The sequence below is a fragment of the Stomoxys calcitrans genome, chromosome 3, assembly GCF_963082655.1.
Source record: "Stomoxys calcitrans chromosome 3, idStoCalc2.1, whole genome shotgun sequence".
In the NCBI taxonomy this organism is placed as follows: domain Eukaryota; kingdom Metazoa; phylum Arthropoda; class Insecta; order Diptera; family Muscidae; genus Stomoxys; species Stomoxys calcitrans.
In genome coordinates, this window is record NC_081554.1 from 73,400,282 (window position 1) to 73,424,422 (window position 24,141).

The 24,141-nt window shown below is 42.5% G+C and overlaps 3 protein-coding genes across 3 annotated transcripts in view; all 3 read right to left on the reverse strand.

Moving 5' to 3' along the window:
* The window catches only part of LOC106091988 (regulation of nuclear pre-mRNA domain-containing protein 2), a 32,447-nt gene extending 24,010 nt beyond the window's left edge, over positions 1-8,437 (reverse strand). Inside the window, exon 1 of the mRNA XM_059364463.1 lies at positions 7,909-8,437. Coding sequence (XP_059220446.1) covers positions 7,909-8,065 — 157 coding nt within the window. The 5' untranslated portion in view covers positions 8,066-8,437. The remainder of the gene's footprint in view (positions 1-7,908) is intronic.
* A 5,446-nt stretch (positions 8,438-13,883) lies between these two features.
* Positions 13,884-24,141, reverse strand: part of LOC106091981 (protein starmaker) — a 368,113-nt gene continuing 357,855 nt past the window's right edge. The window contains exons 2-3 of the mRNA XM_059365946.1: positions 15,814-15,882; positions 13,884-15,757 (exon numbers count right to left, since the gene is read on the reverse strand). Of these exons, the coding sequence (XP_059221929.1) occupies positions 14,057-15,757; positions 15,814-15,870 (1,758 nt within the window). The 5' untranslated portion in view covers positions 15,871-15,882 and the 3' untranslated portion in view covers positions 13,884-14,056. The remainder of the gene's footprint in view (positions 15,758-15,813; positions 15,883-24,141) is intronic.
* Positions 16,718-23,999, reverse strand: LOC131996053 (uncharacterized). The gene is made up of 3 exons (XM_059365486.1): positions 22,921-23,999; positions 21,182-21,303; positions 16,718-16,725 (listed from the first exon to the last, which is right to left on the reverse strand). Exons 1-3 carry the CDS (start codon positions 23,982-23,984, stop codon positions 16,718-16,720), a joined length of 1,194 nt encoding a protein of 397 aa, XP_059221469.1. The 5' UTR covers positions 23,985-23,999.

The following is a 24,141-nucleotide window of genomic DNA, read 5'->3' on the forward strand; positions in this document are numbered from 1 at the left end:
AAAAGAATCACAAAGTAAAACACTTATGGCATGTGATGTAAGGATTACTTCCCTAAGCAGATTGTAATGCCCGGCTACAGGAATCTCAGGGGTGAGTGTTCCCCACGTTTCATTATACGAACACTAACTAACAAAGCCGGACATACACCCGCACACCAGCCCTTTTCTCGTAAACTCAGAAGGCCAGGAGTTTTGTTGCGGGCGCCTGAACCCTCGATACGGCCCTGCACCACAGCATGTGCGCAAGTTTCTTTGGCCACTGTTTTTTTTTATGATTTACACACCTTTGGATGTTGGGAGCAGTTGAAGGCAAATAATGATGTGCAAAATTACCATGATTCCTTTGGCTCACGGTTTTTGGGTAATTTGCCTTTACCATGGCAAGTGTTTAGGCCCTCTATTTGATGCACTTTTGTCGATTAATTACCCAAAGCTATGTGATATGGTGTTGATTGATCTTGGTGCGTGGTGGACAATGAGACGGAAATTCAAGCCACCAGGCTCCTATTGTCTCCGGAACGTTTAATAATTTCTTGTTTCTTGATTTAGTATAAAATATTATTTTTTGGCGGCGTGCTTCTATGGGTTTTTTCTCGCAAATGGCAAATCACATTGACATACGCAGTTGCATGAAAGAGTACTGAGGGTTACCATGTAACTGAGAGAAAGGGTAGTTGTAGTTTTTTGTTAGTGTAAACGTTGTATTTAGATGGACCACCGAATCTTATGAATGAATTTAAAATTTGTTATACGTTTAAAATAAGAGATTAAGGGTAACATAAGAGGGCGGGGTAAGAGAGATTAATTAAGAGGGAGATAGTTAGTAGCTACCTAAAAAGGGATAAATAGAATAGGTTTTAATGGAAAGGTTTCGATAAGATGGCTAATATGGAAGTGGTTGAGCCAAGCCCAGCTTGCTAAGATGATGATCAAGCCATTTTGAATTCAAAAGCCGAATAAGGCAGAACTTTTAGTTGCGAGTGCGCATAGATCAAATTTTGAACTGTGGTGTTTTGTACCAAAATTATAAAAAGGAAATAGTTTGCTTTGGTTACTTATAACTCAAAGTGCATATAAGTAAGCTGATAAAGTGTGAGAATTGAACAGCCGGTCACATCAAAATAATTATTTTTTTTGGTGGAAATCAGGTGCGCTCTGAAGTTTTGTTTTAAATTCGACTTGAGGTTAATTTGATTTTTATTCCCAGTAGTGCCTCATTAGTCGAGACTGAATATTGAAACGACATCGATTGATGCCCTGGGATAATCAATTCAGGAGGCGAAAATAACAAGAGAAGCTGGTCACAATCTGGGACAGGGCAAAGGTGGTGACCAGCGTACTATTTTTTTGGTAAACCCCGTTCGAATCCTCCTGACTACAAATTCCTGGAAATCAGGTAACAATTTTATTCTCAACAATTTGAAAAAGGAACTTTGTTAGAGAAAAAAAAACCCGGCTGGAACGAAGTTGTGATAACTGTCTAGGCATCAGTAAATCATATTTTAAGACGCGAAAAGAGGAGAAAGTACAGCAGCAATCGAGGAAAAGATCTTATATGTTTAACGATACCAGAAAAAAAAAAGAACAATATAATTGAATATTTAGATAAGGCTATGATTAAGTTTTAGAAATTATTTAGGCTAGCCAAGCCAAAGTTAAACTTGTAACGTATAGAAATCTAATTCTTGTTTTTTTTTTGTCTTTGGCCAAATCGCGTCTGGTTAAGTGTTCAGAACTTGAGGTTACCGTGGTTAGGCAATATACGTTTTAATTCTGATTGTTAGATTTTAGGGAGCTTCTTCAAATCCTAGTCAGGTTAGAATAACCGCCTCCGGTGGCATTGAGGGTTATGAATACATAGTCCGGAATTCGAAATTGTCGCCATTAGTGATTTCGTGTAATTTCAGTGTTTAATATTGGCTTCTTAGGCGTTAAGGTTCTTAGTTTATATATATATATATTTTTTTTGTCTGTCATATTTACTATTTTTTTTTGTAATGAACATCATATAGCTTGAGGAATGTTTATTTATGTATTTATGGTTAGCCTCTTGTTTAATTAACAAATTTATAATATAATTGTCATTTTAAAGAACATGATGTGCTAAATTTTACCATAATGGGGTGATGAAGTGAAAGGTAAGTGGAAAAGTGAGGCGGATTATGGGGTCGCAGAGACTGAAGGGATTACCTTCGCGGCCATGGCAGGGTGGGCGGCCAGGGTAAAACATCTTACCCCTCGTTCATAAGTGTGTGTTGGCTTTGCTTAGTTTTGTTTGTTGTGTTTGCATTTTTTAATTGTTGCAGTCCTTTAGGGCTAGATTGATGGGATGAAGCCACACCCAAGAGTGACCGTCAAGAGCTAGTTAGGCCTCCAATCAATTTAGTGCCACCAAGGACTCATAACACCGGTTGAACATACCAGATTGACCGGCTGCCACTTGAGTGTAAAACACATTTTAACAACAACAAAAACTAGACGAAATTAATCCACAAACCCCACACGGTTAGGCCGACCACGCTAGCAACTCAGGCAACGGATAATTTTTGCTAAAGACAAAATTCTTTCTACCCCCATTATTTTGCACCAGCCAAATTTCGGAATTCGAGCTCTATCCCTTAACCTTTATTGGGTTGCCCAAAAAGTAATTGCGGATTTTTCATATAGTCGCCGTTGACAAATTTTTTCACAGCTTGTGACACTGTAATTGCATTCTTTTTTCTGTCAGTTATCAGCTGTTACTTTTAGCTTGCTTTAGAAAAAAGTATATTTTAGAGTTCATTTTAAGTTTTATTAAAAATGCATTTACTTTCTTTTAAAAAATCCGCAATTACTTTTTGGGCAACCCAATATATACCAAATTTCGGGCCTCTAGCTCAACCCATAAAGAAAATAGCAAATGGTACCAATTACAGCACGAAATTAAAATATTCTCCTAAGGGAGGAGAAAAATTTCTATGCCACTTCCCAACCAAAGTGCTGGTATCTGTTAGACGCGAAAACCGGGCAATGACAAAAGAAATGCTCCAACGTATCATCATCTTCCCCGCATTTGCCGCACCGATTTTACATAAGTGAGCTCGTAGTCTTGTGTCCCGTCATGATACCAATAGCTATACTGACCTCCTTCTTACTTCCTTTTAGTAAAAGCCTCGTCTTCTCACGATCTGGATCCCCCCATAGGATTTTCGCCGTGATACCAACCGTTTCGCTGTTCCACAATGTTACATGCACATTCGTCCCCCCACGACCTTAACTCGGACTGCGTCGACACGAAAAGCTTCCGGTTAACCAAGTTTATTGACAACAGTCCTCTGGCCTTCACCGCCAAATCATCTGCCATTTCATTCCCCCTTACTCCGTTATGGCCAGGCAACCAAACGATATGTATTTTAATCTGCTTCCTGGTTGTTATTGTCCTTATGGCAATTTTACTATCGGAAAAGATGTTCACACTTGACGTCCTCGCGTTAGCACCACACCACTTCACGCATTCCGTGATCGCCCGTATCTCCGCCTGCAGGACCGTATTATGACCAGGCAGTCGAAAACGGATCTCAGTCCCTGGGTTCTCAATGTAGACCCCAAGGCCCACTCAGTCCTTTTGCTTTGATCCATCCGTGTAACATAATCACCCAGATGCCAATACTAGGGTTTCGTCTATCCAAGACTTTGCTGAAAATTTCTATGAAATTTTCTCTAAAGACAAAATTTCTACTATCCACAAACTGTGGACGCCGCGGGAACAGGGTGGCCATTGGTTATTTAAAGGCGCCAATAACCGCCTTGTCATATCGAGCATCGTAGGCAAGAGCCGGTGCCATCTGACCTCTCACTGAGACTCTCCACTCGATACCGCTGATTGTTCCCGACTGCAGTTACAGCTACACCGGGTGGAGCATTCCACTATCCGCAACCTGTGGACGCGCCCGGTAGCTCGCAGCTAAGCTTTTCGTGACAGTAGTGAACGCCACACAGGTCGGACCTCAATGTTCCAGCTTGTGTGGTGCTCACAGCTATCCCGTGGCGGGCCGATGCCAGTAATGTAATGACAAGCTATACTTCCAAGTCATTCTCGAATCTCTGTTGACGTGGCATTGGCTGATCCAAAGAAACGTTCGAGATTGCTCAATCCTCAATTTATTGAGCATCCCGAGAGTAATGGGTCTTAAAGCATAGACATTCGTCACTTATGACATGTCATCTGCAATGCCAAGCCGCCCAAGGCGATGGGCTCCGACGGAATCCTTACACTGAAACTAAAAAACTTAATGTTCCGGATATCCGGAAAATGATCAAAGTGATGCAGCTACTGAAGTTAGGAAAGGTTTAAGCTTAGGGAGAATTGTATAAAGCGATATTCATTCTCTAGTCAGTAGCTCAGACGGTTTCCAGCGGTTTCCATCATCACATATCCAAGTCATATGATTCGTCAGTGAAGTTTTCTTTGGCCAGGCTTAAAACGTTGTACCGCGAAATATTAGTTTGTACGCCACACCAAAATCGAAACCCCATTGACTGAAACAGAGGGTGTCAAGGTTTAGATCGTGATGTATGCGGATAGGTATCCATCGCCCATAAGGCTTAAGGTAGATCTACATGAGCTAAAGCGTGATGTTCAGCGCTACAAGAAAGAACCTCTAGATCAAGCGGCATATCATGCGGTTCTAGACTACATTCAAGCAGATGCGGTGAAAGCTACCGGCTGAATGTGGTTCTTGGAGAACGACCGTCGCCCATTGCAACTGAAAAATTGCCCTCCCCCGGCAAACCTGAGTAGTTCTGCCTCTATTACGATCCGCCAGATGCTGCCGCCTCAACTCCTACAGAGCAAGGATTGATACCGATGTGCTGGATGTATGTCCCGATTGTGACCAGGGACCACACTACACACGTCGCCTACTTAACTGCCAAGCCAGACCCACTCGACTCAGACCCCTCTTTTCCTGGTCGTCCACACATGCTACTGCAATTTTTGCCATAGCCACAAGTAGAAACAAGACAAGACCCACAACTCACTTGCCGGAAGCACTCCGGGTGCTGACAAAGAAACCTGTTAGCGTTGCTCAGGCTGGAATATTGAGGTCCAATCTGTGTGGTGTTCATTGTTGTTACGAGAAGCTTAGCTGCGAGCAACCAGGCGCGTCCACAAGTTGTGGATAGTGGAATACTCCATACGGAGAAGATGCAACGGCAGTCGCGGACAATCAGCGGTATCGAGCGGAGTGTTTCAGTGAGAGGCCGTGCGGCACCGGCAAAAATTGCAAATTTTCCCCATGATCATTCAACAGGAACAGGGGCAAACTTCTCACATATCAATGAATGCAGTCCGATTAAAATTTTCAAGTTCCTTTGAACCGGAACTAGCTTGCTCACCTACGGGAGCTTGACGAGGATCGCCACCTTCACATGAAAATGTGGCTACAACAACAACAAAAAATCTTGTTGACTACATACAAAACAATTGCCCAGCCAGTTGAGAAACACGCAGTGGAATAAGATTCAGACCTCCTAGATTGCTGTTCTACGAATTGCGACGGGCAGTCTCCTCAGTTCTCATATGGAACAGCTCCACAAGGAGGCAAAGATTGTTGTTGTGCTAAGACACAATTTGCATGTAGAGGTAAGGATGCTGTCAAGCTCTAATAGAAACATAATATAAAAAATTTGCCCATGAACATTCCTTTAGGGAACAGATGCAAGCTTCTTACATATCAATGAGTGCTGTCTGATTCTCCGTCTTATATCCGAATCCGAACGGCGTGCCGCAATGCGACTCCTCTTTGGAAAGAAGTTTTGACATGGCATAGTACCTCACAAATGTTGCCAGCATTAGGAGTGAAAACCACCGCTGAACATTTGTTCAGATGATCTCACATAATATAAAAAATTTGCCCATGAACATTCCTTTAGGGAACAGATGCAAGCTTCTTACATATCAATGAGTGCTGTCTGATTCTCCGTCTTATATCCGAATCCGAACGGCGTGCCGCAATGCGACTCCTCTTTGGAAAGAAGTTTTGACATGGCATAGTACCTCACAAATGTTGCCAGCATTAGGAGTGAAAACCACCGCTGAACATTTGTTCAGATGATCTCACCTGGATTCGAACCCAGGCGTTCAGCGTCATAGGCAAACCTCTGCGATTGGGGCGCCATAGGTGGACAAGCTAAAATCTGCGCCACGGTGGCCATTGTTTATTAAAAGGTGCCAATAACTCACCTTATCATTATTATAGGCACTCTCACTGCGTATGGAGCATACCACCGATGAAAACCACAAAAACGGAACTCAAAGTTCCAACTTGTTTGGTGCCCATAGTTATGCCGTGCTGGGTGCAGCAACTACAGCGCTTTATAGCAGCCGCGATCAAAATCACTCGAACCAACGACTGATCTGCAATCCCATGACAGCCGGTTGTACGTATCGGATTGGCCCGAAGAATTCCTTCATCGGCAAGGGCTGCCGCCTCAGTGTACAAGACAATGCTAAAACAACAACGACTGAGACTTGCCAGGAAGAGTATCTGGACGTTTAGGGACGCGATGCAATAACACATCACCTATCTTCTCATAAAGAACATGCTTTCAGGATATCCATCAGGATTCTGTAACCAACGCGACTTCACCCAATCAGCCGAACAAAGTCCTTGGTGGACGCCCAACACCAATAGCAGATGATGAGAAAGAGGTGAAGCAAACTGAACGCATAACGCTGAAGGTTTGGAGAAACCCTGCCCTGCATGGACCCTGTGAAACAAAATCACAACTTTAAATTTTCGGAAAAAACTACTAATCTGACTGCAGAACCACTATGCACAACTCCAATTGAAACGGCCAGATTCCTAGAGCTAGTTCTGGCGGAGGTAGCCTAAGGATCTTAGAAGAAAACTATATACCTATACCGTGGCTACAACAACAACAACCTATTGTGTGATATTTTCAATAGAGAAGGTTCTGCGAAAAGTAGTTGTGAATAGATTTTACATGATTTTATTTTCTACATGGCCATTCAATCGTTCATTCCATTATAACAATGATTGCTGCTAGATTCAAATTGTTAGCATTTTTAAGCCAACGGTTTGTCACAGGGAAATAACATAGTAAACACGTTTTAACATAGCTGAATAACTTACAATAATCGCCAGTCAGCATAAGAAAGAGTATGCAAATGCAAATTTTGCATATGAACATTCCACCAAGGAATAGGGGACAACTTCTCACATTTACATGGCATAGTATCTCACAAATGTTGCCAGCATTAGCAAAGGAAAAACACCCCTCGCCAGGGTTTGAACCGATCTCGCCAGGATTTTAACCTCTGCGCTACGGTGGCCTTCATTGGAAAAAGTATAATCAACGCTAAAAACTTTGTTTGGATGTTCTCGCCAGGATTCGATCCCAGCCGCTAAGCCTTACGGTGGCTTTCATTTCGTACATATTCCGTTTCAATCCGTGTATGTGACATATTAAAATATAAGAAAGAAAACATCACTCATTTGAAAAAGTAACAGATTCTAATGGGAAGTTAGCACAGAAGCCCTATTATAGCATTTTCATAAACAACTCCGCCTTAAGTTATGCTACATTATCCGCAAATTTCTCTAAAGGAATAACAACAGTTCAAACAATGCAAATTTCTTTAAAATGCAGTAAAACGACAGACTAGTTCACTTGGACATATTGTATGGCAATCAATTATAATTTAATATAAAACACTAAATGATAGTTTTATTAGTTTCATAGATATGTATTTTGTTTCAATAAAACATTTGTCCCTTCAGCAAATTGTGCTTTTATGTTACATGCAACTGTGTGTGGTAAAATATCAAAGTTACAGTTTCACAGGGGCAATATATTTCAAATAACATTTCATATATCCTTTACACAAATATTTTGTTGACATACCTCTTTTGAAAACATTCAACCAACTGGCAACAATTTTTTTGTGATGTGCACGCTGTTTCAAACACCACGCTGACATTTGCTGTATACCATCCTGTGTATCTTTGAGACCTTCCAAACGCGTTTCAAATAATTCCACATCAAAGTCGTCGGAAGCCATAACTTTGTCCAAATCGTCACTCAATTGTCACTTTGCGCTACAACTTTCCGATACTTAGCCAATTAATTAGGGAACTCGCGCGGCATAAGTAAAAAATGCGAACTAGCCACCACCACCTCCAATAGTTCTCTTTTACACAGCCACACACAACACCAGAACAGCCAAGCGAAGAAAATTCTTTTTGTTTGCTATCAAATTTCCGGCTTGAAAATGTTTCGGTATTAATGGATTATACGATTTAACGATGTTTTAGCATTCATACTTTGATTTGCAACACAATTAGTTTGCCATAAATACATTTAATATTGCAAATTTTGCCTAAAAATACGCGCGTTTAAGAATTTTTCACTGTTTTCTTAAGCATATTTTGACAGCTCTAGTGTTGTGGTAGCTATGGCTATTTATGTACCGGTTACCATTTATATGCCAACAACATTTGACAGCTACACACAGAGAAACTATTGGCGTTTCCTAGGTAGATTTAAGATCACGCCATAAGCTCAGCTGATAAAATTTTCCAATTTCAGAGATGTATCCAAATACACTCTTATGTCAAATGTTTTGTTTAGATTTAAAAGTTCTTTCAACATTTTGTTTATTTTTTCACATTTTTAACGTTTTAATTCATACGTTTGTAATCACAAATCTCTTAATTTTGTGGCTGCTTCACGTGTCAATGCAGATAAAAACTAAAATGTCAATTTGACAGTGTGCATAAGTTTGACAGAAGAGTGGGAATTTCTATCCCCACCCCACCTCCAAACAACAAAGGCAACAACATTGAAGCAGAGTTGATTGGTGCTCATTTCGTGAGCATTTAAATACATTGGCAATTAATTCGAGCGGAATTTGTATTGGAGCAGCGACATGTACCTACTATTTTGCTCATGGAACTCAGTACCACTTCTACGCATTTTCTTCGTCACCATTTTTTAAAATGCGTTTTGACAGTTGTTCTGCCGATTAGTCGATGTCAGTACTAGGCTTATAGCATGGTACAATTAAGAGGTAGGGTCATTAGCACAACAACAAAATTCTACCCCCAAAGAAACTACCTTGGGTGGCGAATGCCGTTAATTGAAATGTCAAAGTGGTTTTACAAATAAACTTTGTTTTACAACTTATCTCCTTCAAATGTGTTTTATATTCGCACTTTCATCCTTATAACACTGTTTTGTTGCTTATGTGGTGAATATCGGATCAAAAAGAACATTCCCTCAAGATTAAAAAAAAAATCACAGCAGTGTTATCAAGCTTTTGACATTTAGATTTACAGGAAAATCTAAACAAAAAAAAAAAAATTGTACTCAGCTGTCCGCATGACCTCACTTAAAAGGTGCATCCTGGTTTGAACCGTCGAGTGGAGCAGACGGTTTTGTTATTTCGTTCCACAAGAATTTTTCCGTAACTCGTAATAGGTCATTATTTTTGGCCGAAGCATGTTGTCTGCTCCTGGATCCTCGACTGGTGGAGCGGCTGCTCCAGGCTCCACTGGCCGACATACGACTTGTCAGCAGGAGCTTTTCACGAATACACCAGTTTCGAGTCTTAAAGACAAGGCCGAACCTATTCTATCTCCGCAAGCCTATAATTTGCCTAGACCTTCGGCCTTCCCCGGCAAACCAATACGCTCTTTAAGAGGGTGGTATAATAGAAGACACATCGCTCTCAGGTTTATTGAGAGGCTTGGTGCGAATGATCCTAAGACTCTCATTAATAGGGAGAGAGACTCACAAAATTGAGCTCGGGAATTCGCTGCACAGGCTACCCTAAAGACTACACGTCTAAATTCGGAAACTTCACCGCAGTTAGTCAAAAGGCTGCGGACACCTGGAGGATATCCCATGCCTAAAAGAACTAGGGCGAACAATAGTAAGATGGGTCTTAGAACCTTTGCTAACGTCGCTAGGGACAGTTTGGTGATGTCAGTTGTCGACAAGGGAGAAGAACAGGGCTGCATACCTAAGAATAATTGGAGTGGTATAGTCAATGGACTATCATCAGTATACTCCGATGCCCTTGCGGAATTTCCTTTTCCTGGGTCTCCTCTAGTTTGTGACGATGCAGGCTGGTAACGGGGCCGACACAGACTAATTGCCTTCGGTGATCAACGCTCAATTGAAATGTATCGTTGTGCGCAAAAAAAGGTTTGTGAGATCTGATCAGGTGCAGCACTAGATTTAGTCAAGAAGGAAGATATTCCTTCTCGACCAATGGCGCATGCATGGATACCAAGGATTCCCTCAGATCCTGAAACGATACTTGGAAGACTAAGGGAATATAATTTCAATCTTTCCACCATCGACTGGAAGATTGGTAAATTGGATGAGGCTGGTGGTGACCGGAGACATGCAGTATTCGTACTAAACTCCGGCTGTCTCGCAGGCCTCAACAAGCCTGAAGTGGTTGTATCCTACAGATTCAACAAGTTGAAACTGAACTGAAGCGGTGGGGTTGGGGAATCAGGAGACGACTCAGCAGTTGTTGCTCAACACTTGCTTGAGGAACTATCGACCACATCGCTAAAGTCTGGTGGACTACTGGAGACTGATAATCTCCCTGTCACAATCGAGACAGGAGGGTAAGGCATCGAAACGGGTAAGGCATCCCGACAAGCCCTTTGTAGGTGTGTCATCCGATTGGACTGGGTCCCAGGTGTGCGCCACTTCACTTTTAGTATTTTCAATTAGCTGTTTAGTCATGCTGTCTGACCCAAACCAAGCAAGAGACATAATAAAGGATGTGCACTCCTCATTGCACATAGCAAACGTCTATTCCGCAGAAAGAAAAAAGAAATGGAAAGACGTGCGTGTGAGCGAATTGAGATGTATAGGAGTCAGAATGAAGTTCGAAAATTTTACTAAAGAATTAAACATCAAACCGATGGCTTCGGTGCAGGCACATCCTCCTGCAGAGACGAAGAAGGAATCTGGTAATTGACACAAGTAACATGCTGAGGATATGGAAAGAACATTTTACCCAACTGCTAGTGTCCGATGTTGGCGGCGAAGAGGATACCGCAGAACCAATCCCTGATGATGGTATAGAATGTTTACCTCCCAGTCAGAATGAGGTCAGATGAGGTCCCGACTAAAGAACAACAAGGCAGCAGGAGCCGACGGGTTACCCGCTGAACTATTTAAGACCGGAAACGACACGCTGATAAGGCGTATGCATCAGCTTATCTGCGCAATCTGGCTAGAAGAACGCATACCCGAAGATTGGAACCTCAGCCTACTATGTCCCGTACACAAGAAAGGAGACAAGACGGAATGTGCCAACTACAGAGGAGCGTATTGTGAAAAATTAAAACCTAAAGTCAATGAGAAAATTGGGCCCTATTAATGCGGCCTTAGACCTGGTAAATCCACCCTAGACCATATATTCACACTGCGCCAAATACTGGACAAGACCCGAGAAGTACAAATTAACAGCTACCATCTTTTTACTGACTACAAAGCCGCCTTCGATACTCCTTTACGTTCAAAGGTATTTCAAGTCAGACTCTGCAGGATGATACTTGCTGATACTCGTCTATGCCGACTACATCGATATCATAGGTCGATCACCGGAAGTAGTAACTGCAGCCTTTGAAATAATCGAAAGAGACTCAGTGAAAATGGGTCTGGCAGTAAATGGAGATAAGACGAAATGGATGGTATCAACATCCAAAACGCCTTGTACAACCGAGCAGATAAAGAAAATGAAGAAAGTTGGGAACCACAACTTTGAGATAGATAGTCAGTAACTTTATCTACCTCGGCACCGCCGTAGCAGAAACGAATGACACCAGTTTTGAGATAAAGCGAAGAATAATACTGGCAAACAGATGCTACTTTGGACTAAGTGGGCAGTTTGGAAACAAGGCCACCTCTCGAAAGACGAAGATTACACTCTACAAGACAATGATACTACGCCTGTTGTTATATGGTCCTAAAGCATGGGTACTTGTGAAAGCAGATGAGGCAGTGGTTGGAGTATTTGAGAGAAAAATATATGGACCAGTTTGCGTTAATGGAGAATATAGGCGACGTATGAAGCACGAGCTGCATGAGCTATATGACGACGTTACACACATCAAAATACAACGGCGGCGTTGGCTAGGCCATGTTGTCAGAATGGATGAAGAAGCTCCAGCAAGGAAGTCTTTGAAGGCAAGCGGTTTGCGTGCACCACCAAACCGGGAACACCAAAAGCCCGATGGAAAGATCAAGTGGTGGGAGACTCCTCGAAACGTAGGATAGGTTAAAAGGAGAGTGCAGATATTACTTCGCCCCCTGCCACTATGGACATACACCTAAGCCAATAATCGACTTGTTGTGCGAATTCCGTGCTACTTACAAAATCCTAAGTTGGTTCATGTCTGGTATTGTGTCTCCACCTAAGTGCCGGTATCTGTTAAACTCGAAAGCCGGGCAATGACAAAGGAAATGCTCCAACGTCTCATCATCTTCCCCGCATGCTAACACTTGCCGCACCGATTTTATATAAGTGAGCTTGTAGTCCTATGTGTCCCGTTATGATACCAATAGTTGTACTGACCTCCTTTTCACTTCCTTTCAGTTATAGCCTCGTCTTCTTACGATCTGGATCCCCCCATAGGATTTTCGCTGTTCCACAATGTTGCATGCGGATTCGTTGGCCACTCCCCTAACTCGGACTGCGTCGACCCGAAAGGCTTCGGGTTGACCAAGTTAATTGACGGCAGTCCTCTGGCCTTCACCGCCAAATCGTCTGCCCTTTCATTTCCCCTTACTCCGTTATGGCCCGGCACCCAAACCATGCGGACTTGCCATCCTCAGAGAAGTCGTTTATCTCCTTCTTACATTGCAAGACTGTTCGTGACCTTACCGTTCTGGTTATTATTGCCCTTATGGCAATTTTACTGTCGCGAGAAATGTTCACACTCGACGTCCTCGCGTTAGCAGCACACCACCTCACGCATTCCGTGATCGCCCGGATCTCCGCCTGCAGGACCGTATTATGGTTAAGCAGTCTAAAACAGGTCTCAGTCCCTTCCGTCCTTAATCCATTTTCCCATCGTCATAGCCGCAGTGGCTGCCTCATAATTAATCTGTGTGTCAATGGGTCGGATATTTAGAATAGTCTTGGTCCTCATCGCTCCGCCTATGATAAGACAACATGTTCTCTGAACCTGTTGTATGGTCCTTATGTTGCACTTTTTCTCCATAGCAGTCCACCAAACTACTGAGGCGTAAGTAAGTATTGGTCCAATCACGCCCCTGTAGAGCCAGTAGGCTATCCTCGGATTCAGGCCTCATTTCGAGCCTACGGCCCATCTACATAGTGCCCAACATCTGTGAGCCTTCTCAGTACGCTCTTGAATGTGACACTTCCAATTCAGTTTCCTGTCCAAGATCACTCCTAATTATTTGACCTTGTCAGATATAGAATTCGTCTTATTGAGGAAACGTGGTGTGTTGAATTGGCCCACCTTCGTCTTCCTTGTGAACAGGCATATTTCAGTCTTCTCTGGGTTAACATTGGGAACTCTGGATCTAGCCCAGTCATATGCCATATGCAAGACCCTTTCGGCCCTTCTACATAGCTCTTTCAGACGTAGCAGACGGGTGCAAATCCCTCCTCAGTCAGCATTCGTCATAGGTCATTTATGCTGGTCACCCATAGCAGTGGCTATAAAATGCCCCCTGTGGCGTGCCCTGTGCCACCTCGAAACTTGGTGTCAGAGATTTTAAAATAAGCACAGAAGATCGAGGCGCTTGGAATCGAACGCTTTTCTACGTTCGCCTGGTGGAACAAATGTTGCATCATAGCCAATTAAAGTAAGTACTCCCCATTGTTAGTATGTATTCATTTCTGTAATTTTATTTATAGAGTAATTTATGGAACAAAACATGAATACCGACAAATCCACATACGAAATATGTATCTATCATTGGTAGAGAATTATTTGTCACCATAATATTAATCTGCTCCAAATTGAATGTCCTTTTCGAAATCAATACCTGATCAATAATACGTGGAGTAGTAGTAGTGGAGTAGTCTGGCATAATCATACCATCTATTGTACTCATCGTCTTCCCCTGGGAAATCATAGTACCCATTATAGTCGCCTGCCTCGGTCAGTTCCTCATTGGGTTGTTCGCCGGGTTCCTCATCGTGTTGTTCATCGGATTCCTCGTTGGGTTCCTCATCAAAGTGCTCGTCCGGTTGCTCGTCGGATTCATCGTGCCCTTCGTCGGATTCCTGATCGAGTTCCTCATCGTGTTGTTCATCGGATTCCTCATCGTGTTGTTCATCGGATTCCTCATTGGATTCCCCATCGTGTTGTTCATCGGATTCCTCATTGGATTCCTCATCGTGTTGTTCATCGGATTCCTCATTGGATTCCCCATCGTGTTGTTCATCGGATTCCTCGTTTGGTTCCTCATCGTGTTGTTCATCGGATTCCTCATTGGATTCCTCATCGTGTTGTTCATCGGATTCTTCATTGGATTCCTCATCGTGTTGTTCATCGGATTCCTCATTGGATTCCTCATCGTGTTGTTCATCGGATTCCTCATTGGATTCCTCATCGTGTTGTTCATCGGATTCCTCATTGGATTCCTCATCGTGCTGTTCATCGGATTCCTCATTGGACTCCCCATCTTGTTGTTCATCGGATTCCTCGTTTGGTTCCTCATCGTGTTGTTCATCGGATTCCTCATTGGATTCCTCATCGTGTTGTTCATTGGATTCCTCGTTGGGTTCCTCATCGGATTCTTCATTGGATTCCTCATCGTGTTGTTCATCGGATTCCTCATTGGATTCCTCATCGTGTTGTTCATCGGATTCCTCATTAAGTTGCTCATCGGATTCCTCGTTTGGTTCCTCATCGTGTTGTTCATCAGATTCCTCATTGAGTTCCTCATCGTGTTGTTCATCGGACTCCTCGTTGAGTTCCTCATCAGGTTGCTCGTCTGATTCCTCGTTAAATTCCTCATCGTGTTCTTCGTCGGATTTCTCATTGGATTTCTCATCGTGTTGTTCATCGGATTCCTCATTGGGTTGCTCATCGGATTCCTCATTGGGTTCCTCATCGTGTTGTTCATCGGATTCCTCGTTGGGTTCCTCATCGTGTTGTTCATCGGATTCCTCATTGTGTTGTTTATCGGATTCCTCGTTGGGTTCCTCATCGTGTTGTTCATCGGATTCCTCATCGTGTTGTTCATCGGATTCCTCGTTGAGTTCCTCATCGTGTTCTTCGTCGGATTCCTCATTGTGTTCCTCATCGGGTTGGTCGACGGGATCCTCATCGAATTTCTCATTAGGTTCCTCATCAAGATTCTCGTCGGGTTGCTCATCAAGTTGCTCGTCGGATTCCCTGTTAAGTTCCTTATCGTGTTGTTCGTCTGATTTCTTGCTTTCAGATTCGCATGGACGTCTTCCTCTGCGCCTATTATGTTTATTGTGTTTGCGTTTTCTAAATCCCCTAAATTTCTTTTGTTTTTTTTTCCATTTTGGGACCGAAAAACGGCGATTCACACTACGCACTGGTCGTGAATCTTCCACTTCAACTTCTTGCCTGCTTCCCGACATTCCATGCTGACTGTAATAGTCATAACCTGGAGCTCCAGCTTCACCGGATGATAATGGATAATTTGATTTTCTGTCGCCGGACAATGCAGACAATCCCTTTCCTCCTGGTGGCGCACGACCATAAAGCCCGTTCTAAAAAAAAGGATTGGAAAAATAGTGATCGCTTAGCAGCAGACGCAATTACTCACTTGGGCCTGGCTTACAGCCGAAAGAACTAAAATACCAATAACAGTTAAGAACTTCATTTTGCAACTGCTGATCTACATCCATGTCTAGTCCACTATTTATATCAAATGTCTTTCATGTTATTGAATTGCGTGAGCAAATGAAACAATATCTTTCCCAGAAATGTAAATAGAGTTGTTAGCCAAATAAATATGTGTTTACATTGAACAATGGAATAGAATAGCTGGATAAGAAAACAAATGTCCGCATAATTGAAAACGATTAAAAGATGGGTCTTGACTAGCTCGGCGTAAGCTATCGAATTCATTATTGTCTAAACGGATCGCAATTTGTTATAACAGCTACTAACGTTTGTTAATGTTGACCAGCTTAGAAAATTGTCAACATATTGAAAGTACCTCGACCGTCATCATTTCATGAAGAATTTACAGCATGAATAATTCTCTTCATGTTTTAACTGATGCACCAACACTTCTAGATTTGAAATCCAAGGATTTCTTCGGCTGGGCAATTGAGACGATCGAGTCGCCCCGGCCAGGATCGAAGCTCAAGATTGGATCCGACAAGTGGCAATCGCATGTATACTGACTGAAGGTATTGAGTCGGACCTGTCTAATCTGTTGGCGAAGCAGAAAGTCGAAAGAAAAGTTCTTACCACAAAACCTCGTGCAGAGAGCGGCGCCCTGATTCTGAAGGAATCTATTGGCGAGAATTCTGTATGCTACCCAATAGATAAAGAGGCTATGGGTCGCATTTCGGTTTTGCTATGTGCGGTTCCCGAAGTAAAAAAGGGTTCGAGCTGGAAAGCTAAGAATGGTACGGATTAATTTGCATCATTCTGAAGGCAAACGCTCTCTACTCTTTGGTAGACATTGTTCTAATTCAGGAACCTTATATTGTATGCAATCAGGTCTCTGGTGACAAGGTGAGGACATATATTGTAGGAAAGAAGAATTTAAATTCAGTTCTTCCCACCCCACTTACTTACTTACCCATCGGCATATCTGTCCTACGAAGACCCGTACCCGCGAGCTCGTTCAAATCACTATTGGGAAGTACGGTATTATAAACAAAAGTGGTAAGTCGATTTATGATTATACCCTACACCACTACTGTGGTACAGGGTATTATAACTTAGTGAATTAGTTTGTAACACCCAAAAGGAAGAGAGATAGACCCATTGTTAAGTATACCGATCGACTCAGAATCACTTTCTGATTTAGCTATGTCCGTCTGTCCATGTTAATATGTGTACAAACTAGAGTTCGCAATTTGCATCCGATCGTCTTCAAATTTGGTATCGGCGTGCCTTTACGCCTAGAGACGAAGCCTATTGAAATTGGACAATAATCGGTTCAGATTTGGATATAGCTCTCATATATATATTCGCCCGATTTGCAGTAATACTGCAATAAAATGGTCATTTGTTAACCGATTTTCACGAAATTTGGCATGGGCGTGTTTTTCAGCCTAGAGACGAAGACTATTGAAATTGGAACAAAACGGTTCAGATTTGGATATAGCTCTCGTATATATGTTCGTCCGATTTGCAGTAATACTGCAATAATATGGTCATTTGTAAACCGATTCTCTCGAAATTTTGCAGGAAGGATTTTCTTATGACTCCCGACATTACACGTGAATATCATAAAAATCGGTTCAGATTTGGATATAGCTCCCATATATATGTATGTTCGTTCGATTTGCAGTAATAATACAATAAATTGGTCATTTGTTACCCGATTCTCTCTCCGAATTTTGAAGGAAGGATTTTCTAATGACTATCGACATTACTGGTTAATTCCATGGAAATCGGTTCAGTATTGGTTATAGCTCCCATATATATGTTCGTCAGATTTTGGGTAATTTGCAATAATATTGTCATTTGTCAACCGTAGTTATTACAGTTTGAACATATTTTTGCTCGCCGAGGTCCATCAAAAATGGTTCAGAATTGGATATAGCTCACACATTGTACTTATAGGGTAGGTGTAGGGTATTATACAGTCGGCACTGCCCGACTATTGCCCTTCCCTACTGGTTTCATCCTAAATTCTGGCCTAAGAATTTGCACGGTTGGTAATACACCTACTTTTCAAATTAGAAATAGATCAGAGGTGATAGACTCAACTTTGGCAAGTCTCGATGGTTCTGTAGACAAAAGTGCAGCTTATGGGGAAAATGGCACACCCCCTAAATTGTCCCCAGGTTACACGAACATGAAGTCTGTTTTTGGGGCTCTGGTCTGGGGGAAACAAAACGGGCCTTCCCCCCCGTGAAGTGGACGTGTACTATTTTTTTTTAATTTCTCGCCTGCGCCGCTGTTTCCAAAAATTCCCGGTTCTGAGAGATTAAAGGTACTCACGATAATAAAAGTCGTAAAGGAGATTTGACTATCACCTCCACGCGATAACAAACTGGGTAAAGCCAACGATAGTAGTAGTGACTCATGAATTGTTTTCGCCATATTAGTTCTTTAAGTAATTTTTTTTTTTTAATTTGAGTACCATATTGCCTATATTCAGTACACTGATAAGGGGGAAGGCCCGTTTAATTTCAAGGATTTCCACTTGATACACACTGCGGTGGTCGGTGGTAGCCTTTTTCAATATGACCAGTTTTAGATCTTTAGAGTACACTCCAAAGCCAACCTGGTCGATTGGAACCATACGGACAAGAAAGGCAACTCTTGCCCTATACACCTGCAAGAGGGCCATTGGCAAAAGTTGGGGGTTAAGACTGCGTGTCATGCATTGGGTATATACTGCAGTTGTCAGACCTATTATGCTATATGGTGTTGTGGTCTACTGGACGGCGCTTCAAAATCCACCTACTGCTCAATATTTAACCGGATCCAAAGGATGGCTTGTTTGTGCATCACAGCCGCACTGAGGACAACACCATCTGATGCACTGAATTTAATGCTACATCTAATGCCTCTGGACATTTTGGCTAGACAAATTGCTGCGACCTCTGCCGTGAGGATAAGGGAGCTTTCTCTTTGGCCATGTGGCGGCTATGAACACTCTGTTATCCTTGTTACAATACCCGATGTTCCAGGCATTGCGGATTACACCCTACCCGAGCCGCTTTTTTATAAAAATTACTTTAGCACTATTCCTGATAGAACCGAGTTGAACTACGATATCCCTGGTAACAGAAGTTAAATAGACTTCTATACGGATGGTTCCAAACTAAACGACCAGGTGGGCTTTGGGGTCTAAAGATTTAGAACTGGTCATATCGAAAAGGTTACCGGATCACTGCAGTGTGTAATAAGTGGAGATCTTTGCAATTAAACGGGCCTTCCCCCTCATCAGTGTTCGGAGTACAGGCAATATGGCACTCAAGTTTAAGGGCCTGAGCCGCTTTTTGATAAAAAGTACTGTACCAATATTCCTGATACAACTGATTGGAACTACGATATCCCTGGTAACAGAAGTTACATAGACTTCTATGCGGATGGTTCCAAACTAAACGACCAGATGAGCTTTGGGGTGTACTCTACAGAACTGGTCATATCGAAAAGGTTACCCGACCACTGCAGTATGTATCAAGCGGAGATCCATGCAATTAAGGAAGTGATGGAATGGCTAAGTTATAATGTCATTATGACGACTGGCATAAATATCTTCTCAGACAGCCAGGCAGCCATTAAATCCCTGGAGAACGTATTTCTGAACACAAAAACCGCCCTCGACTGTCGCAGATCTCTCAACGAGATGGCTGAACAGTTCAAAATTCACCTGTTCTGGGTGCCAGGCCACAGGGATATCCCAGGGAGTTGTAAAACTGACGAGCTTGTGAGACTAGGAACTACCCTACACATTCCAGCGATACTGGAATCTGTGGGTATGTCCCTATGTGACATGTAAGTTAAGTTTTCAGGACCAGGCTCGAAGGACAACGAATGATAGATGGTCACAAAGAGGAGGCTGTGAGCATTCCAAAACTATGTGGCCTAATCTAGCCTTGAAGAGGTTAACTGCTTTGCTGTCATTGTCTAGAACAGACGTCTCAGCCATTGTGTCCGTCATGACAGGTCACTGTCTAATCGTCTAATCACATCTGATTTAGTGGATGTGAAGATTCGCAAGTTGTTGGGCTTTTTAAAACGATCTGGATGGTTCAACAGTAGGAACTAGAGGGCATCTTCCTTATTCTGTTCCTGTGGTATCACAAGGGACGAAAACGTCTAAGTGAGTCTGATGGCAGACTGTCACTTAAACCTCACCTAACCTAAGCCAGTAATCGGCTTGTTGTGCAGCAGCTTAAATCTGTCACTTTTGAACCACATTTTCATGGGGAGCTGGCGATCCTCGTCAAGCTCCTGTAGTTGAAGCTTAGCTGCGTTCCGGCAGCTCGCAGCTAAGCTTCTCGTGACAGCAGTGAACACCACACAGATCGGACCTCAATGTTCTAGCTTGTGTGGTGCTCATAGCTATCCTGTGCCGGGAGCACATACGTCACTGATAAAAGCAATTCTGATCCAAAACTAAAAAGTCAAGTGCAAAAAAACAATGATTTCCCATTCCTCTGCTTGCTTTGGCTTCATGTGACACTCATCTGAGTGGTGTTCATTTGCAAACAATTCACGATGTCCGTCGACCAAGTTGACAATCACATCCACTGAAGGAATACTAAAACGTTTGCGCATCTCTCACTCTATTGTATTTGTGCGTGTGTTTCTGGCAAACTTTGTTTTTATGTGGCATGCGATACAGACAATTGCTTTGGCCAAAGTGGCTAATGAGTGCTAAATTTTGGGTCTCCTGCAGGTTTCTGGTAGCGTAGCACATCGGGCCAGCTAGTATTATATTAAATGGTTCAGCTAGTTAATCTTATATATAAAATTAAATTTGTGTTTGTTTGTCGGTTTGTTTCGTATAGTCTCAAAAACGGCTGAACAGATTACCTTCAAATTTTCACAGATTGTGTAGGTTGGTCTGGAAGGAAACATAGGCTATATAATTGTTTGATATCGGAAGGGGGGCGGACCCTCCCCCTTACCCCAAAAGTACTATCCAAAAATAAAAGAGGGCCGATCGGGACAATATGGGACTCAAATAAAAGTTATTCAGGAGTAGAGAAAGAAATTCACTTAAAAAATTGGATCCGAGTAACTGGGGGGGGCGCCCCAACCCCAAAAACCCCCTAAAATAGGTTTTTTTGGACGATCATGACAATATGGGAATCAGATGAAAGGTATTCGGGAGTAGATTGCAAATATGGTCAGGAAGGAGAAATAGGCTTTATAATTTGTTGATTTTGGAAGGGGGCGAACCCCTCCCCCTTTACCCCAAAAAACACCACCCAAAATCAAAAGTGGACCGATCGGGATCAAATGAAAGGTATTGGAAAATGGAATACGAATATGTAATGGTATGGTTAGCATGGGTTCGAAGAACATCACACATGCAGGATCCTTATAATGTTCCAAGAGACCGGTAACAGTGGGAGCCGTATAGACACAAGGGTCATGACAGTCAAAGCTAGAAGAGATGGAAGGAAAAAGATACATGTTAAATAAATTCAAATCGATAATGCTATTAAAAGATTTTTTGAGATTAAAGTATAGCTGGGGTTTAAAAAAAAAAGAAACAATTTAAAGCGTGCTAAGTTTGGCCTGGGCGAATCTTATATACTCTCCACCATGGATCTCATTTGACGAGTTATTTTCCTGGTGTCTCTTTTGAAGCAAACAAAGTAAAGAAAAGGATAAAAGAAAACAAGAAGTCAAGATCCCAGATCGGTTTATATGGCAGCTACATCAGGTTTTGAACCGATTTGAACCATACTTTGCACAGTTTTTGAAAGTCATAATGAAATACGTCGTGCAAAATTTCAGCGAAATCGGATAGGATTTGCGCCCTCTAAAGGCTTAAGAAGTCAAGATTCTAGATCGGTTTATACGTCAGCTATATCAGGCTATGCACCGATTTTCCTCATACTTGGCACAGATCTTGAAAATCATAACCTAATGCAAAATTTCAGCCAAATTGGATAAGAGTTGCGTCCTCTAGAGGCTCAAGAAGTCAAGATTCAAGATCGTGACGAAACACGTCGTGGAAAATTTCAGCGAAATCGGATAGGATTTGCGCCCTCTAAAGGTTTAAGAAGTCAAGAGCCCAGATCGGTTTATATGGCAGCTATATATCAGGTTATGCACCGATTTCCCTCATAATTGGCACAGATGTTGGAATGCATTACGAAATACATCATGCAAAATTTCAGCCAAATCGGATAAGAATTGCGCTCTCTAGTGGCTCGAGAAGTCAAGATCCAAGATCGGTTTATGTGGCAGCTATATTAAAACATGGACCGATATGGCCCATTTTCAAACCCAACCGTCTTACACATATAAGAAGTATTTGTGCAAAATTTCAAGCGACTAGCTTTACTCCTTCGAAAGTTAACGTGCTTTAGACAGACGGATGGACGGACATCGCTAGATCGACAAAAAATGTCATGGGTGGGGTGTGAGATGAATATTTCGAGGAGTTACAAACAGAATGACGAAATAAGTATACCCCCATCCTATGGTGGAGGGTATAAAAAATATATATTTTAAATAAAGTTGAACCGATAATGCTTAAAGTATTTCCAGCTTTTTATAGAACTGAACTTCCATTTCATTGTCCTAACCAAGATCACTCCCAAGTATTGAAATCGTGCTGTGTAGTAAACGTGAAAAGTCGAATCGGCCAATCGTCATCTTTCCCCAATCCCATGACAGCCGGTTGTACGTACTGGATTGACCCGATGGAATCCTTCATCGGCAAGGGCTGCCGCCTCGGTGTTCAACACACTGCTACAACAACATCATCTTTCCCAAAAACAAGCAGATTTCAGTCTTCCCTGCATTAACATTCTGACCGAAGGTCTAGCCCAGTCCTATGCTATTCCCTGGAACTTTTCGGTCTCTCGCTGATTCGGATACTTTCCCAAATGAAGTCACACATAGGAGTGGCGATAAAAATGTCTTGGGATTTTCAGTATCTCTAAGTATCCGGTCCACCCGGTATTCGTCTAGTGTGTCAACACCAGAGTGTATACCGTGGACCGACCGATGAGGTTATAACAACTCTTATTTGTCCCCTGAAACTTACCTAAATCGATGACCACTTTGTTCAATGCGGGCATGCAATGATCTTCCATATTTTCGGAATGTAACTGAAAACAGAAATTCCTCCTGGGCCGAATCTCTCAGTAAAAATGTTCCCTCAGGTTTGCCTTCCAGCAAACGTTCAGCCTCATAACGATCCATTTTTCCCCAATAGAAACTGGAGCTGGTAATACGCTCCAGATCTGGCACCAAATAATGTACAAAATCCACATGCGAATGTACAATGGGACCAGCGTTGGCTGTTGCTATTGCTGAAGATTGTGTACTTGCTGCTGCCAATGAGGGGGAGTGTGTGGATGATACCAGCGAGGAACGAGGAACTTGAAAACCAGCATTAACAGCCTCGTTTGTCAACGAAGCAGGCGACATTGGTGAATTGTTGGAATTATGACTTAATGATAGAAAGCTGCTGTTGGGCGTCATCGTCGTGGGGGCCAGATTAGCCAGGCCATTGCAGGAGCTATGTTGAATCGAGGAGACATTTGTGGCGGGAGTTGGATTTACAATGGCACACTGAACCACAACAAATTGTGGCTGCGTTGCCAGTGGTAGAATAACATCATTGCCATTGGTGGCTGTAGCAGCATTCCATACCGCGTTGCTGCCTGCTGCTGCGGTTGTTGTTGCAGACATGGAGGCCTGCTGTTGTTGCGTTGGTACTACAAATGTTGCCGCTGTTAGGGGCTGCTGCTGTTGTGTTGCCATTGCATGGGTGGTGGAATGCATTGAATTGCGTTGCATTTGTGAGGGATTTAAAATTCGATTACTTGGTAAACTAGGTACGGAATGTCTTTCTTTGCGTTCCCTTTCCAATTGTTGTTGCTGCTGTTGTTGTTGTTGCTTTTGGGCTTTATTTGATGACCTGGAAAGGGAAGGATCCAATATACGTCGAAATGCATCTCGACAACTACATTTACGACATCGCCGTTTGGAGGTTGAACTCGCGGCGCCACCATTCGCAGCCAAGGATTTCGATTTGCGACGACAGCAAACGTTTGCCTCGATTTCGGGCTCTGGAAAAACAACGAGAAAAAAAAAAGAAAACATGAAAATAAATATACGATGAAAATTGATGATATGGCTAGCTAAAACTGTGCTATCTGTGATTAGCAGATGGTTCAGAAGTTTCAGATCTACCTAAATCTACGTGAAAGTCATTGAAATCAAACAATTTTTCATAGAATTTGCAGTGATTTTAAAACAG

What these genes read in the sequence shown, in the direction of transcription:
- LOC131996053 (XM_059365486.1), bottom strand. Translation starts at nt 23,984, where the DNA reads ATGTTTTCTTTTTTTTTTCTCGTTGTTTTTCCAGAGCCCGAAATCGAG. An exon ending in CAAAGTGGTCATCGATTTAG is followed by an intron (nt 21,304 to 22,920) that starts GTAAGTTTCAGG and finishes CATCTCTTCTAG; the next exon opens with CTTTGACTGTCATGACCCTT.